Consider the following 14,857-nt stretch of genomic DNA (forward strand, 5'->3'; position numbering starts at 1 on the left):
TTCGCCTATGATGGTAATCTTTTACAAATACACACAGACCTAAAAAGAGTTTCTAGAATCAATAACAAACATTACATTTCACTAACTGTCTTACTTAATGAATATAATCGCTCCAAAAACATTTTCAAAAATCAAAACCCTGTCTAAACTATTTCTGCTTTCCAAAAGGTCATTTAAATTTAACCTGGATTTCATCTTTGTGCGACATTTACCTAAAATCAAGCACACAAATAAATTTAATGCCACGCCCTACCTCATATATAAAACCAGATATTTCTTACGAATATTTCCAAACAAATATCCCAGAGTGTGAATCCTTACGTTGTATTTGAAAATCAAAAATTATGATGTTCGCGAAAAAAAAAAAAACCGTTACGTAGCTCTTTTGACGTGGAAGTGACGTCTACAAGTTCTTCCTGCACCAGCCGGCAAGATGGCAGCGGACACGCAGGTTTGTGTGGCTGTTTTTTAATAGTTTGAAATCCGCTTATCGAGCTACAAATAAGTGCTCAGAAAAACAAATTCGATGCATCACAATAGCCCCTTCGTAAACGTCGCGGGATGTTTAAGTGTTCAACGAGGAAAGTGTGAAACTTTCTAAACTGCTAGCTAGCAGGCTGTTAGCTGGGTGCTACGTATCCTCAGTGTGATCTGACGAGGAGTTGCAGCCCACAGGGGACTGTTGACTACTTACGTAAAGTTGGAGGGATGCTGACAGATTCGAAGTTCCCTGTTCAGTAACTCACAACCAGAACGTTGTCGGGACACAAATGACAAACATTCCCTGCCATTATGAGGTAGAAAACAACCACAAAGCGGCTGGAAATTTGCATTGATGCCTGTATGCAGCCGACCATCAGCCGAGCGTGCAGGGACCTATACTGAATACAATAGCGAAAACATATAGTGCATAAGTATTTAATAGCCCTATTTATACAATGTGGTGTCACTAAATTCTTATCTCAAATGGATGGAAACGCACTAGATGCATTGCAACATTTCATTTGGCAGTATTTGCCAATTTTGATTGGGAAAAATGGTTTAATACTTAACAATTGGATAGGGTAGTGTCACAGAAATCACGTAATAGATGGATAGGTGTCTGCTCATTTAATTGCAGGGTCTAACTAGGAAAAATTAGCTTTGAGAGATTTTTGTCTTTATTATTCAGTAATGTCATATTTATACACTGTAATGTCAATTTAATTCAGACATGGAGGGGTTCCATAGTGGGTTAGGGTTAGGGTAACACTGTTGTGCAGTGATTTTAATCTGATCTCAATTTCCCCATGGCTATTCAGTCACAGCCCAGTGTAACAGAATTTAAACCAAGCAAATGTATTACAATACTAATCTTCATAAACTAAGGCCAGAAAACAATGTATTTTCAATGTCTTCAGGTTTATCTTTTTTCAAGTCAGTGGGCTCTATGTATTCAAGAAATAAAGCCAATTGCTGCTCTCCCTTCAGGGTGTGAAATGTAAAGATAAGCAGTTCTCACCTGATTGATATAAACATGATTTTTATACCTTGTACTTCAGATTTCAGACACACTTAAGAAATTTGCGGTAAAAGTCACCACAGCCAGTGTGAAAGAACGCAAGGAGATATTCGGAGAGTTGAGACAGTGTATAAAGGACAAAGGTAAGGAATTATGTGCTATTTCATTTTCTACATTAGGATAATCATGTCAAAACTTTGCTTAAGATCATAACTAATGGTTCTTCAAAAAACTGTTTAGAGTTACCAGAGCCTGCTATCAAAGGACTATGTAAACTCTTCTGTCTTACACCACACCGATATCGGTAGGTATATGTTGTCACTTTCACCTTCAAGATTTCTAGTGTTGCACACACATATTTTGATGTGCATTATATACACTTTGCTGCATTCCAACACAAAAGTCCTCCAGTTGTTTACTGCATAACAATGTATTCTTTAATCCAAACCTCATTGATAAATGAAGTGGACAAAATAATCACTTTAGAGCATAACAGATGTGTTTACTCCTCAGGGATGCAGCATCACGCCGAGAGGTGCTCTCTGTCATTGCCCAACTGGCTAACGCTCAGCCTGTCATCCTGGTATCCAGCCTTCTTCACTGCCTGCTGAACAGTGGGGTTGTCAGCAAAAATGGAGATCCCAGGTACTGCTCTCAGCCAATGTAGATTGAATTTAACTCCTGAGAATAATAGTTTTTAGTTGAAAGCATTGTCCCTATAGATATCTTGAATTTTCCTGTCTTAGCTTGACTGACAGATTAGGCATGAATTATACAATGTAATGTATATACTTATAATTGAGTGAGTAGAGTTGGCAAATAAACTACATATACACACTGAGAAAGGTTTCAGACAGTCTTCTATGGAACATAAAAGAGTATAAATGAATTAAAACACCAGACAGAAAAATTATGTTGGGATGTGAATAGGATATGGTGGATGCAAAGGTAAATAAAAATAAATGTTATTAAATAAACACCTGTTTAACTCTGTATTACTTATTCTATCAATTGTTTCCTTGTTATGCTTTCAGTAAAAGCACAGGCTCTGCTGCCTTTATCAGCTTGTCTTGGACCTACCTACTAGTCCCCACTGTGTTTTCTGTCCCAGAGAAAAGAGAAGTCACCATTTGGAAGAAAATGGTGGGTGACAGTTTTTGACCTTCAAAATAATGAATTCATCAATATCAAGTGGACAGTGTTGTTTTTACACAGTCATTGAAAATGTAAAATAATTTGTCCACATCTGACCAGGACAAGTGCTTACCCTAGAATTTGAATGTTGGTGTCTCACAGCCTTTTCCCTCTCTTAGGTGGAGGTTCAGAGCCTCCTTGTGGCCGAGGTGGTGGGTGGAGCCAAGACCATTACTCAGAAATCAAGTCTGAAAAATCTCAGTCACCTCTGGGAGAAAGTAAGTATTGCAGAAGCTGGTAAAGTGAAAGACCTGCATGTCAAAGGGAACTATCCAGGCAGACTGAATTGCCTGTTTTCCTCCGTTTTTAAGCCTCTTGCTTTCTTTGAATCACTAAACAAATCAGGATTTCCTCCTAGATGTCTGCATGTATTTTTGACCCACGACTATAAAGTTTTTCAGTCATGTTTATTCTGTTGTTAAAGTTGCAGTATGAAAGGGGAGGAAATAGTAAGTCAACTCCTTGCAAGTGTGTTAAGAAGAAAAAATGGATTTCACACATTAAGGAGTAAAGCTCAGCAAAAGATTAAGACTCCACAAGCTCATGAAAAATCCTGTTGTAAACTTTTCATTCTGTCTTTGCTAGTTTATTCTTTGTGCACTTGAATTAATTTTATTTGTGATGATTCATTTGTACATACTACCCATGTTTGATCTATTTATTATTGCAGATTCTACTGTTATTTTCTCACTGTGAAGCCTAAGCCATATTCCTAAAGAGATATTTTAGTAAATTAACAGGCCATATTGAAATTTAAATCAACTCAATATAAGTTAACACACTTATGGAAGTAGTAATATTGTTATTACCAGTTAGTTTCAGCAGTTATAGACTAACATATCATATATATAGGGTCTTAGATTGTTGTCTTGTCCTGGGCATGATGAGAAACCACTATTGCTGTCAGACTACAAAATTAAGTATTGCAATACATACTTTAACCTAACCTCAACTTGTCCTGCACAAAAACCACATTTGTGGATCCTGATCTGTGAGCTGGACATTTGTTGTCTTTAACAGCACCCTGGACTTGTTGAGGAGTACATGAGCACACTGTTAACCCTGGATCAGGGCCCAGTAACTCTTGTCATGCTGGGGGTGTGTTTAGACTTCTGTGCTGTCCAGAAACACCAAGCTACAATAGAGAAACATAAGGTGAGATTTTCTCATTTGTAACCTTAAATTTTTAGCAGTGTCAAAAAAAGCAATATTTAAATGCTGTTTTTTCCCCAGGGTGCCATTTTGGACCTGTATATAAAATCAGTCCTCATGAGCAAGACAAAACCACACAAGCACATTTTGGAGAAAAGTAGCTCCTTACTTCGTCACGTGTCCCATTCTGAGATGAAACAGCTTATCCTCCCCACCTTGCAGAAGACAATGCTCCGTAGTCCAGAGAATGCCATGCAGAGTGAGGCTCTTTTAGATCTTGATGATTGTGTAAAATACAACATCGTATTTTTCTAGTCGATTAAACATTGTCTGATATCCTTCCAGCAATTTCCTACCTGTTGTCAGCTGTGACTCTCGACCTCAGTCAGTATGCCTTGGAAATTGGAAAGGCCATAGCAAGTAAGCTCTTAATGGATACCTAGCTAATTTAGTTACTAATTAACCTTTATCTTCCAGTACATGATTATATTATGGTCTATTTTTCAGGTCAGCTGAAAGCCAACAATGCCCAGCTGATGGAGGAGGCAGTGCAGGCAATGCGGAACCTGGCCCAGCAGTGCAGTGACCCCACTGCTGTGGAGGACATTGTCACACACCTCTTCAAGATCCTTGGAGGTGAACTAATTGGCACTCATGTCTAAGAATGAGATATTGTCCTTGTCATGCCTGGTTTGGTTTGCTTGAACTATCATTTTTGTTTTTTCAGGCTCTGAGGGAAAGCTTACAGTTATTGCACAGAAAATGAGTGTGTTGTCAGGTAAGAGGTTTTTCCGAAACGTAATTATGTCCTATCTGTAAGACTGAAATAGGAACATATTTTTTTGACCTGCACAAATTCATCATCTTTTAGGGATTGCCAGCTGCAGTTATCATGCAGTGTCAGGAACTTCAAGCCAGACTCTCAGCTCTGCAGTGACTGTGATGTTCATCCCTTATTTACAACAAGAAGGTATAGCCGATCTTCTCGCCAGGGTCCTATTCCGATTTACTGACTCTCTGGTGATAATACAATAATGTAATGCAATTTAGTGAATTTTGCCTTGAAATTCTTTGCACAGGTTACACAGTATTGTTTCAGTCCAGTGCTAACTTTTCTTTGTTTCTTTAGTTCATGAGGGCACCTTGGTTCATGCACTGTCTGTGCTGTCCCTGTGGAGTAATCGTCTCACAGTAGAAGTCCCCAAAGCTCTCTTGGACTGGATGAAGAAAGCTTTCACGCTAAAGACCTCCACCTCTTTGGTTCGACATGCCTACCTTCAGGCCATGCTGAGGGCGTTTAAAGGTCAGGCACGCTGTAATTTACACCTTATGTAAAATGTTTGGGGGCCTTATTTATAAAACTGTGCCCAGGATCATTACTAAAAGTGTACATGCGCTCAAAAGCCATGGGTCAGAGCCATGATGAATTTATTTAGTCATTCCAACTTTTCTACCTGTGAAGCTTCTTTGGTTGCTTTGTATTTATATTTAGGATCATTGTTCTCGTCAGGTTGCTTAGGGGTGCGCACATTCTCCCGTCAAGTATGCTTTTTATAGATCACAGCCTTTGTGCAGAAAGTGACGTATACCCTGCTTTGTGTATCCACCACGTTTATAAACGAGGCCCCAGGTTTCTTTGTGGAAGTCGAGCCACTTTATACCTTTGCTTTCCCTGTTGTTTAGGTGACACGCTGGCCCAGGCTTCAGACCTTATGCCTATGCTTCTCCAAACGGTGGAGAAAGCTGTGGCTCAAAGTTCTCAGCATGCTCTGCTTGCAGAGGGAGTGGCAGCTTCTGTTGTTTTGTGTCGACTGGCTCACCTGGAAACACAGACAGGTGAGGTGTTTTATTGTAAAAAAAGTTTTAGAACACAAGGATAGGAAGTGAAAAGGCTTCTCGGAGATGCTTTTGTTTCTGATTGATTATTTTTTATATTTTTTCAGAGGCCAAAATGAGCAGCTTCTGGAATGTGGTTTTAGATGAGAAGAAGCAACTTTTTACCACTGAGAAGTTCCTTTCACAGGCCAGTGAGGAAAGTAAGGGCATTTTTTCCTCATCCTCATTTTCAGAAGACTGTGGGTGATATGAAATGTTATTTTTAAAATGTAAAACTGATGGCTAATTTCTGTCTGTTGAAATGTATCTAGCTCTGCTCACAGAGCTGCTGCTCTGTGAAAGGCTCTTCTTGGACCATTCTCACAGACTAAACACTAGCAAATCACAGTAAGTATCTTCCTAGTAACACCTAAGCAACTTCTACCCTTGATAATATACTCTACATTTGCCTGTGAACTGTATGTGTACCCAGAGTATTAAAAAGTATAACCACCAGGGGGTTATCTGGGTCAAATCATCTCTGGATAGCTCAGTTTGCAGTAGTGCAGAACTTAAAATTGATAATAGTAAAAGGCAACAATTCAAATTCCTATTTATGCTTTTAACATTTGAATGGTACATGACTGTAATTGATTATGTTGATATACTCCGCATAAATGATAGATTAAATTCAAATTTTACTGTGTTAACATTTTTAATGTAACACATTGCTTTATTGGATATAAACCACGTACTATTATATCATAGCAAACTACTACAGCAGTAATACTGAAGACAGATTTTTTTCTGTATGAATATACTCAAGTAGCCACCCTGTACATAAAGAAGATCCTGAGGCTTTGTTCAAAGAGAGGTCTACTCGCTAAGTGCCCAAAAGTTATATAATACTATAGTACATACATATTTGTTTAATTTTCTGCCATGCTATCACGCTTTGATCACAAATTTTTCCCATATCTGTATTCTGCAGGATGTATCATCAGGCAACAGTTGCAGTTCTGCTGTCTCGGAGCTGGCATGTAAGGAAACGTGCACAACAGACAATCAAGAAGCTGCTCTCATCTCTGGGTGGATCTCATCTTGCCCATGGCCTTCTGAGAGAACTCTGTGCGGTCATAAACAAACACAAAGTAATGAACTTTGGCTTCAAAAACAGTATTGTATATCCACTGAAATAAATAGATTTAAATTTCAGTTTTGAAATGTAAGAATTGGTTTATTTTTTTCTGAGCCTGTTTCTGACTGACTGTGTGTTGTAAACTGTCAGGTTTTATCACAGGACATCCTGCTATCAGAGTCAGGAGAGCCAACAGAGCTGGGCCGTGGCTATGTTCCCCCCCGTGTCTTGCTCGATGCCCTGTGTGTCATTTGTTCATCAGCCAGCCAATGGGGTGACACCACTGAAGCAGAGAATTTGGCCATGGAGCTCCTTATAGTCGCTCATCATCCATCCATAGGTATGAAACTGTCGCACTACTTGTTGGCCACAGTCATATTAACTACTCAATTTGATGAGTTTTTTTCTCTGTCCTATACTTGACATGACATGCACATACATTTATATCACTTCCAGTTGAAGCTCGTCAGGGCCTCTGGCCTGTTCTGCTTTCCTCGATGAATATAAAAGCTGAAGAATTTATCGAAAAGAATCTGGAAACAATTCTTCCACATCTGCTGGAGGTCAAGACTCAAAACCAGGTCTGACACACACCTCATACTGCATTCACTGTAGATTCAATCATTCTACTGCTTATCCGTTTCACGGGGGGTGCTGGAGTCAATCCCAGCGGTGGGTGAGGGCAGGGTACACCCTGAACAGGTCAGCAGTCCATCACAGGGCCAACACACAGAGACAACAACCACTCACACTCAGACCTACAGACAATTTAGTCACCACTTAATATAAGCATGCATGTCTTTGGATGGTGAGAGGAAACCTGAGTACCCAGAGGGAGCCCACGCAAGCACAGGGAGAACATGCAAACTCTGCAGCGAAAGTCTCCAAGCCCAGGAATCAAACCCGTGACATTCTCATTGTGCTCAACTGTAGATTCATATACACGAGAACTGTAATGTCAAGCACTTTTTACATTCTGCATTCAGTGATTAGTAGTCACATATGTCTTAATATATATATTAAATTCCATTTGGGATTAGTGAAGTATCTATCTATCTCTCCCTCCCTCCCCAGGCTGTGAAAAATGCTGTCAGTACTCTCTCCACCCTTTCCCCAAACAAGCTTTTACCACGGGTAATCAGTCATGTCACTGAAGGGCTCTCCAGACCTTCTCTACTTCAGGTCACAAATGAGGAGTATGCCATCATGCTCACACCTGAGGGAGAACTCTATGACAAGAGTATCATCCAGAGGTAATGCCTACTCTCTTCCTGCCCTAGTTGACAACAATTTCTAGAATAATTTGATGTTTATTTTGTATTTGTTCACTTATGCTTTCCACCTCTACACTTTCTGCAGTGCCCAGAAAGAAAGCACCAAGAAAGTCAACATGAAGAGGGAGAACAAGGCCTACTCCTACAAGGAACAGATAATTGAGCTTGAGTTACAGGAGGTATAGTGCACTTACACAGCAGTGTTTTTTGGTGAAGTTTTATGTCTAGGAAAAAGTTAACTATCTTTAATCTTACAGGAGCTAAAGAAAAAAAAAGGCATCAAAGAAGAGGTGCATCTTACCAGCAAACAGAAGGAAATGATGCAAATCCAGCTTGACAGAGAGGCCTCTATTCGAAAGAAATTTCAAATGGTATGGAACCAAATCAAAAGTAATGCTTAAATTATTTGTCTTACACCTGCCCTCTTGTTCATCTGTCATTCACCTTGTTGTCACCAGCTGGATGTAGAGTTGCAGAGTGTAGTTGGTCTCCTGGAAGCAACTTTAAAAGAGAGACCAGCTCAGATCACTATGGAACTACCTGCTCTCCTTCAAGTCTTACTGCCCCTGCTACGCTCCCCTCTAGCTGCTCCACGCATCCAGCAGATCTTCCTCGACATTGGAGTGTGTCTTTTGCCCAAGCACCTTCACAACTTAGGTACATAGCCCATCTTGAAATTGTTATGATAAACAGATTTGACTCAGAATCTCAAGTCAAAATCATTCTGTCTCTTTACTTCCAGCTGTGCTTGTTGGACATGTGACCTTACGGCTACTGAAGCCAGCGTGTGATCTGGATGAGGCCTGGGAGCAGGAGGACCTGGAGAAAGCAGGACACCGCACTGTAATGTTGCTGCACAACCATACTGTCCCACAGAGAGAGATCAAGACTAGTGGTAAGCATACTTTGCAAATTAAACCTCACCTGTGAGGTTATGAGGTATTCAATTTTGTTGGCTTTCTAGCTTTATCTGAAGAGTTTGACTTGAGCCAATTCCAACTTACATTGGGGGAGGGCACACCCTGGACAGGTTACCAGTCCGTCGCAGGACCAACACACAGAGACAGACAGAGACAAACAACCACTCACTCAGACCTACGGACAATTTATAGTCACCATTTAACATAAACATTCATGTTTTTGGACTGTGGGAGGAAATCAGAGTACCAAGGGAAAACCCATGCAAGCACGGAATCTAACATTCCTGGAAAATCAAGGCAATATTTAAATCAGTTTTGTGTCAACATTGATTTAAATCGGTGAAAATCTGACAATGTAATTTTTTGGTGCAGAAAATGCATAAAAACCCATATCTAAAAAATTTGTCCTGAAAGTTTTAGCTACTATTTGCATACTAACTGCTCTCTTTTCTCTATTTGTCACCTTTTCCGTTGATTTAGGTCCTCTATCTGCACCAGCTTTCTCATTTTGCTTCCCCCTCCTCAACAACATACTCACGCAGTCTTCAGGCAGCACTGATGAAGCAGAGAATATAATGATCAGAGCCTTACAAGTCGTCAATGAGCACTCAAAGCTTCGGGCCAACACTGACTGTGATGACATTGAGATTGATGAGGTAAGGACAAATACCTCGACTATATTTTCTCTGTGACTAGCACCGGTACGATTGCTACATCTATGGAACAAATCCATTTGTCCACAAAAATAAATTGGAAGGTGAATTTAAAAAGCTTTAAGTGAAAGTAATTAGTGAAAGTGAAAGCAATTATGGATATCTGTACTGATGGTTTTGTTGTCATAGAACGGCCCTGAGCTGCTTCCTCGTGTCAACATGCTGCTACTTCTGACCAGAATTATTGCAACGGCCACTCCAAGACTCCAGGTAAACAATGAAATATACAGTTCATACCATATTATTTTTTTTCTGAATATATGATGTCTTCTTGGTTTTGATCTATGTCCCATTATTGTTGTAATTCTTAACACGAAAGTCTGATTATATTTTCTGTACGTCTCATTTGGTGCATTAGGTTCTTCTTTTAGTTCCTGTTGTTTTTACAACAACAGAGTCGTTGCTTAGCCCTAGAATGTGACAGTTCACACTCTCCTTCAGGTGTTAGCTTCTCAGTGCCTGACAGCTCTGTGCGCCAGTGCTGGAGGAGGAGAGGGCTGCACTGTAGCAGAGCAGCCAGAGATAGATGTTCTACTCAACGCCCTGCTGTCACCTTGCTTCTCTGTCCGTGATGCCGCCCTCAGGGTGAGTTTATTCTCAGGTAATTTTATGCAGTCATACTTGCAAAAGCCATTAAGATTTAGAATTTGGGATTGTCAGTCCAACTGTCATCCATCCCATTCTCTTGAGCACAATATCTCAGGGAATCCAGGTGAGAATTTCATCAAATTCAGCATGAATGTTCAACTGAACTCAGGGATAAATCATTTAGATTTCTACTAAAGTTCATTATCAATGTGACAGAGGGGCAACATTGTGGGGCCCTATGGTGATTCATCTCAAGCACATACCATACCACTGAGGTTGAGCCACATCTTTGTTGAATATCGGCCCCACCCATTCTCTTCTACTTTCTTGTCTTCCTCTTGTCCTCTCTCTCTCTCTCTCTCCCTCTCTCTCTCTCACAGCCTTTGTAACCAAGGAAAATCCCCAAAATATATATGGAAAAATACATTTAATGCATTTATTAAATTCCTCCAATGTCTTCACCACACACTGCATATATAATGAGTTTGCACACATAATACTGGTTATATTTATTGAAGATCATTTATTCCATTAAAGAGCTCAAAAACAAAAACTATATTTAGATCACATTGAAAGTACTGCTTTTGAACACACTAAATTGCAACCTTTTAATATATTACACAGACCATGTACATGACCAACTTGTATTTGTTGATATTAAGACCTAGTCCATTTTTGCATAGGGCTTGTTGGAGATGGAGTTTGCCTTGCCCACAGACAGTGCAGAGGCCAGCGGTCTGAGTTTGCTACGCAGGCTTTGGGTTGCTAGGTTTGATGTAGAGGAGGAGGGACGAGCATTGGCTGAAAAGTATGTATTTTTCTTTCTTCTTCTCCTGGGCTGGCACAGCCCACAAATTTAGATTTCCACACAGTGAAGGAGAATAGAAATTGTTTAATTGAATACTAAATAAATTTTCCCACAGACTTTGGGAATCTCTGGGTCTGGAGTTGGTTCCAGAGCTCTGCTCCCTTCTGATAGGAGATGTAACCCACCATGACGAGGCTGTTCGTTCTGCTGTGGCTGAGGCTTTGTCAAGTGCTGTATCTGAGTACAGAGACCAGTCTCCCAAAGTGCTCAGTCAGCTGACTGAGCTCTACCACCAGAAACTCTATGTGAGACCTTTATCCATTATTACTTGTATGCTATAGCTCTAATTTCTACTAATGGATTAGTTTGACCTTGAAAACCGTGATTTATTTTATAACTTTATTTCAAAGAGACCCCCCCCTGTGCTGGATGCTCTGGGCAGAGTCATTTCAGAAGCTCCACCTGATCAATGGGAAGCCAGGTAAATTTCCTTCTTTTGCAAAGATATATATATATATATATATATATATTGTCACAAGTGCTGAGTATGAATTGATTATGATGTGGTGTGGTGGTGAATTCCATTTGAATGGTGCATGACGGCGGGCTCAAACCGCAGAAACATGCATGTCACAAGCCTGTTGGAAGCCATTTTGTAGGGCTCTGGCAGTGTTTCTCCTGTTCCTTCTTACCCAGAGGTTTATTTACTAGCCCTGCTGCTGGGATGATCCTATTCCACATCACTTTCCAGTTCGCTCTCCTTGTGTAATGGCAACTCCCCTGATATGAATAAAATTTTTTTGAAGCTGTGCAAGGAGACAAATCACACCTTTTTTTTTTTTTTTATGAACTTATGGATTTGCTTCCTGAGTAACTGGTGTTACTTGTGCTTCTTAAATGAATTGATATACTTAAAGTGAAACTGACATGGTGTATTAGTTTTCCCATCATATCAGAGCACATTAGCAGGTGGTCCTTGGTCCTTATTAAGCCTATTTCCTCACAAATACTTATTTTTTAGGTGTGGCATCGGTCTGGCACTCAACAAGCTGTCGCAATATCTGGATGAATCTCAGGTCACGCCTCTCTTCCTCTTCTTTGTTCCTGATGCGCTGAACGACCGCCATGCTGACGTGCGGCGCTGTATGTTGGATGCCGCCCTCTCAGCACTTAATACACACGGGAAGGTATTACTAACTTTTTTTTCCTTCTGCTTAGTAAATACAGGTATGTTTTAATCATAATCTTTGATGTGGCCTACTAATTAATGCTCCGCTTTTTGCAACAGGAAAATGTGACCTCCCTGCTGCCAGTGTTTGAGGAGTTTCTGAAGAATGCCCCCCAGGATGCCAGCTATGACTCTGTCCGTCAAAGTGTAGTTATTCTGATGGGCTCCTTGGCTAAACATTTGGACAAAAATGACCCCAAGGTCAAACCCATTGTGGCCAAGCTCATCACTGCACTATCTACACCTTCACAACAGGTAGGCAAATGAAAAGACTTTTTTGAGCATCCCAGATTTGATTCATTATCGATTATTCTAACGTTTATATCTAGACCTCTCTTTGCTGACACTTAATAACACCTTCATTCCCAGGACAGAAGAACATTCCATATAACTTAATTTGGTTTGTCATGCCTCATCCCTCAGGTCCAGGAGTCTGTGGCTAGCTGTTTACCTCCTTTAGTCCCTTCCATCAAGGAGGATGCTGCAGGTATTGTCAGGAACCTGTTACAGCTGCTGCTGGAGAGTGACAAGTATGCTGAGAGAAAGGGAGCAGCATATGGACTTGCTGGTCTGGTCAAAGGTCTCGGGATCCTGGCACTCAAACAGCAGGACATCATGACCACACTGACTGACGCCATCCAGGACAAGAAGAACTTCAGACGGAGGGAAGGTCAGTGATCATTATGCAACCACTGTATTTTTAGACTCTAGATTTTGAATTTATGATTTGCAGCTGTTTATGCAGACCCAATTTTAGTTAATGTATCAAGCCTGCGACCACCAGCAATCATTGTATAGAACTCAGAATATCAGCAATGAAAATGTTATTTGGACGAAGTATGAAAATGCTGACGTGCTTTATGTTTAACAGGGGCACTGTTTGCCTTTGAGATGCTTTGTAACATGTTGGGAAAGCTGTTTGAACCATATGTGGTTCATGTGCTGCCACACCTCCTGCTCTGCTTTGGCGATGGAAACCAGTATGTCAGAGAGGTGAGCTGGCACATCATGTTTCCATGTTCCCTGTTCTCTCTGCGTTCATATCTCCCAGAGAGTAATCCCTCATCCAAGTTTTTAACTTTACTTCCGTCATCTCTTCTCCCAGGCTGCGGATGACTGCGCAAAAGCTGTGATGAGGAACCTGAGTGCCCATGGAGTGAAACTAGTTCTTCCTTCCCTGCTAGTGGCCCTGGAGGAGGAGTCATGGAGAACTAAAGCAGGTGAGGGTTCCCTACATCCTGAATACCTAGACAGACAAGAAGGACTGAACTGTTGCTGAGTGGTCCAAAGCCCATTTTTCAGATAAAAGTACATTTTGAACTTCTTTTGGAAATCAAGGTCCAAAAGTCTGGAGGATGAGAGGAGTGGCACAAAATCTATATTGCTTGAGGTCCAGTGTAAAGTTTCCACAGTCAGTGGTGATTTGAGGAGCCACGTCTTCTGTTTGCTTTGGTCCAGTTTGTTTTATCAGGTCCAGGTCAGCTCAGCCATCTATCAGGAAGTTTTAGAGGACTTCATGCTGACCAGCTTTATGGAGATGCTGATTTCATTTTCCAGCAGGACCTGTCCACACTGTAAAAAGTGCCTAAAACCCATAGACAAGACAACATAGAAAGATGCGAGACAGACCCAATAACACAAGAGTTGAAGGCTGCTTTTAGAGCATCCTGGGCTTCCATAACACCTCAGCAGTGGATCAGACTGATCACCAACATGCCACCCAGCATTGCTGCAGTAATTCATGAATCTATATAATATGAGTGTCACTTAGAGTTAGAATTTCTGAAATTTGATGAAATACTACTATTGAGATGCACCTGTATATTTCCAGATAATTTACACTAAGTTTACACACTTTAGAATAGTTCTAGAATTATAATGAGTAGTTTTCCAATATTTGGTTTATACCTATTGTGAAATTTATTCTTTTTCCACTCATATACTAATACGATGACAGTTACGATCAAATGTTTTATCTAGTCATATATTACCTTCCTCTTTCATCCAGGCTCGGTGGAATTGTTGGGTGCCATGGCTTATTGTGCTCCCAAACAGTTGTCCTCCTGCCTGCCCAGCATTGTGCCCAAGCTAACAGAGGTGCTGACTGACTCTCATGTGAAGGTGCAGAAGGCTGGTCAGCAGGCACTCCGACAGATAGGTTCTGTCATTCGTAATCCTGAAATTTTGGGTAAGTTGGTGACTTAGTCTAAAAGAAACTCACAACACAAATGAGTTATGTTGTGTACACTGTCATAAATCATGGCCCCATAACTTTTGAAAAAGTCCAAAATGAATGATTTGAGTGTGTGTGTTTGTTTATTTTAACTCTGGAGTGCTTTATATTCAAATTCTTGTATTTTCATATTACCAAACAATAAAAAAATATTTTAGTTAGCACCTCAGAAATATTGTCAGTAAACTATTTACAATTCCAGGTATGAAGGTATGGCGATAAAGGATTATGCATAGTGTGGTATTATTTGTAGTTTAACTGTACTAGTATTTTAACGCTGATGTCATTGTTGC

The 14,857-nt window shown here is 40.4% G+C and overlaps 1 protein-coding gene across 2 annotated transcripts in view; it reads left to right on the forward strand.

The window, feature by feature from the left end:
- The first annotated feature begins 428 nt into the window (after positions 1-428).
- Positions 429-14,857, forward strand: part of gcn1 (GCN1 activator of EIF2AK4) — a 28,540-nt gene continuing 14,111 nt past the window's right edge. Inside the window, exons 1-37 of one of the 2 annotated variants that reach the window (XM_029510836.1) lie at positions 429-451; positions 1,542-1,644; positions 1,742-1,805; positions 2,015-2,146; positions 2,536-2,644; positions 2,815-2,913; positions 3,716-3,850; positions 3,929-4,106; positions 4,193-4,267; positions 4,355-4,483; positions 4,575-4,625; positions 4,719-4,817; positions 4,977-5,150; positions 5,531-5,683; positions 5,791-5,883; positions 5,995-6,070; positions 6,654-6,813; positions 6,951-7,140; positions 7,257-7,381; positions 7,875-8,053; positions 8,160-8,253; positions 8,332-8,445; positions 8,533-8,731; positions 8,817-8,954; positions 9,081-9,104; positions 9,475-9,650; positions 9,837-9,917; positions 10,149-10,292; positions 10,979-11,103; positions 11,219-11,408; positions 11,514-11,584; positions 12,125-12,290; positions 12,392-12,586; positions 12,755-13,001; positions 13,203-13,324; positions 13,437-13,551; positions 14,340-14,519. In XM_029510836.1, the coding sequence (XP_029366696.1) occupies positions 434-451; positions 1,542-1,644; positions 1,742-1,805; positions 2,015-2,146; positions 2,536-2,644; positions 2,815-2,913; positions 3,716-3,850; positions 3,929-4,106; positions 4,193-4,267; positions 4,355-4,483; positions 4,575-4,625; positions 4,719-4,817; positions 4,977-5,150; positions 5,531-5,683; positions 5,791-5,883; positions 5,995-6,070; positions 6,654-6,813; positions 6,951-7,140; positions 7,257-7,381; positions 7,875-8,053; positions 8,160-8,253; positions 8,332-8,445; positions 8,533-8,731; positions 8,817-8,954; positions 9,081-9,104; positions 9,475-9,650; positions 9,837-9,917; positions 10,149-10,292; positions 10,979-11,103; positions 11,219-11,408; positions 11,514-11,584; positions 12,125-12,290; positions 12,392-12,586; positions 12,755-13,001; positions 13,203-13,324; positions 13,437-13,551; positions 14,340-14,519 (4,723 nt within the window). In that variant the 5' untranslated portion in view covers positions 429-433. Of the gene's footprint in view, positions 452-1,541; positions 1,645-1,741; positions 1,806-2,014; positions 2,147-2,535; positions 2,645-2,814; positions 2,914-3,715; positions 3,851-3,928; positions 4,107-4,192; positions 4,268-4,354; positions 4,484-4,574; positions 4,626-4,718; positions 4,818-4,976; positions 5,151-5,530; positions 5,684-5,790; positions 5,884-5,994; positions 6,071-6,653; positions 6,814-6,950; positions 7,141-7,256; positions 7,382-7,874; positions 8,054-8,159; positions 8,254-8,331; positions 8,446-8,532; positions 8,732-8,816; positions 8,970-9,080; positions 9,105-9,474; positions 9,651-9,836; positions 9,918-10,148; positions 10,293-10,978; positions 11,104-11,218; positions 11,409-11,513; positions 11,585-12,124; positions 12,291-12,391; positions 12,587-12,754; positions 13,002-13,202; positions 13,325-13,436; positions 13,552-14,339; positions 14,520-14,857 lie in introns of both variants that reach the window. The other variant, XM_029510835.1, reaches the window with a different exon arrangement.

This window comes from Echeneis naucrates, chromosome 9 (assembly GCF_900963305.1).
Source record: "Echeneis naucrates chromosome 9, fEcheNa1.1, whole genome shotgun sequence".
In the NCBI taxonomy this organism is placed as follows: Eukaryota; Metazoa; Chordata; class Actinopteri; order Carangiformes; family Echeneidae; genus Echeneis; species Echeneis naucrates.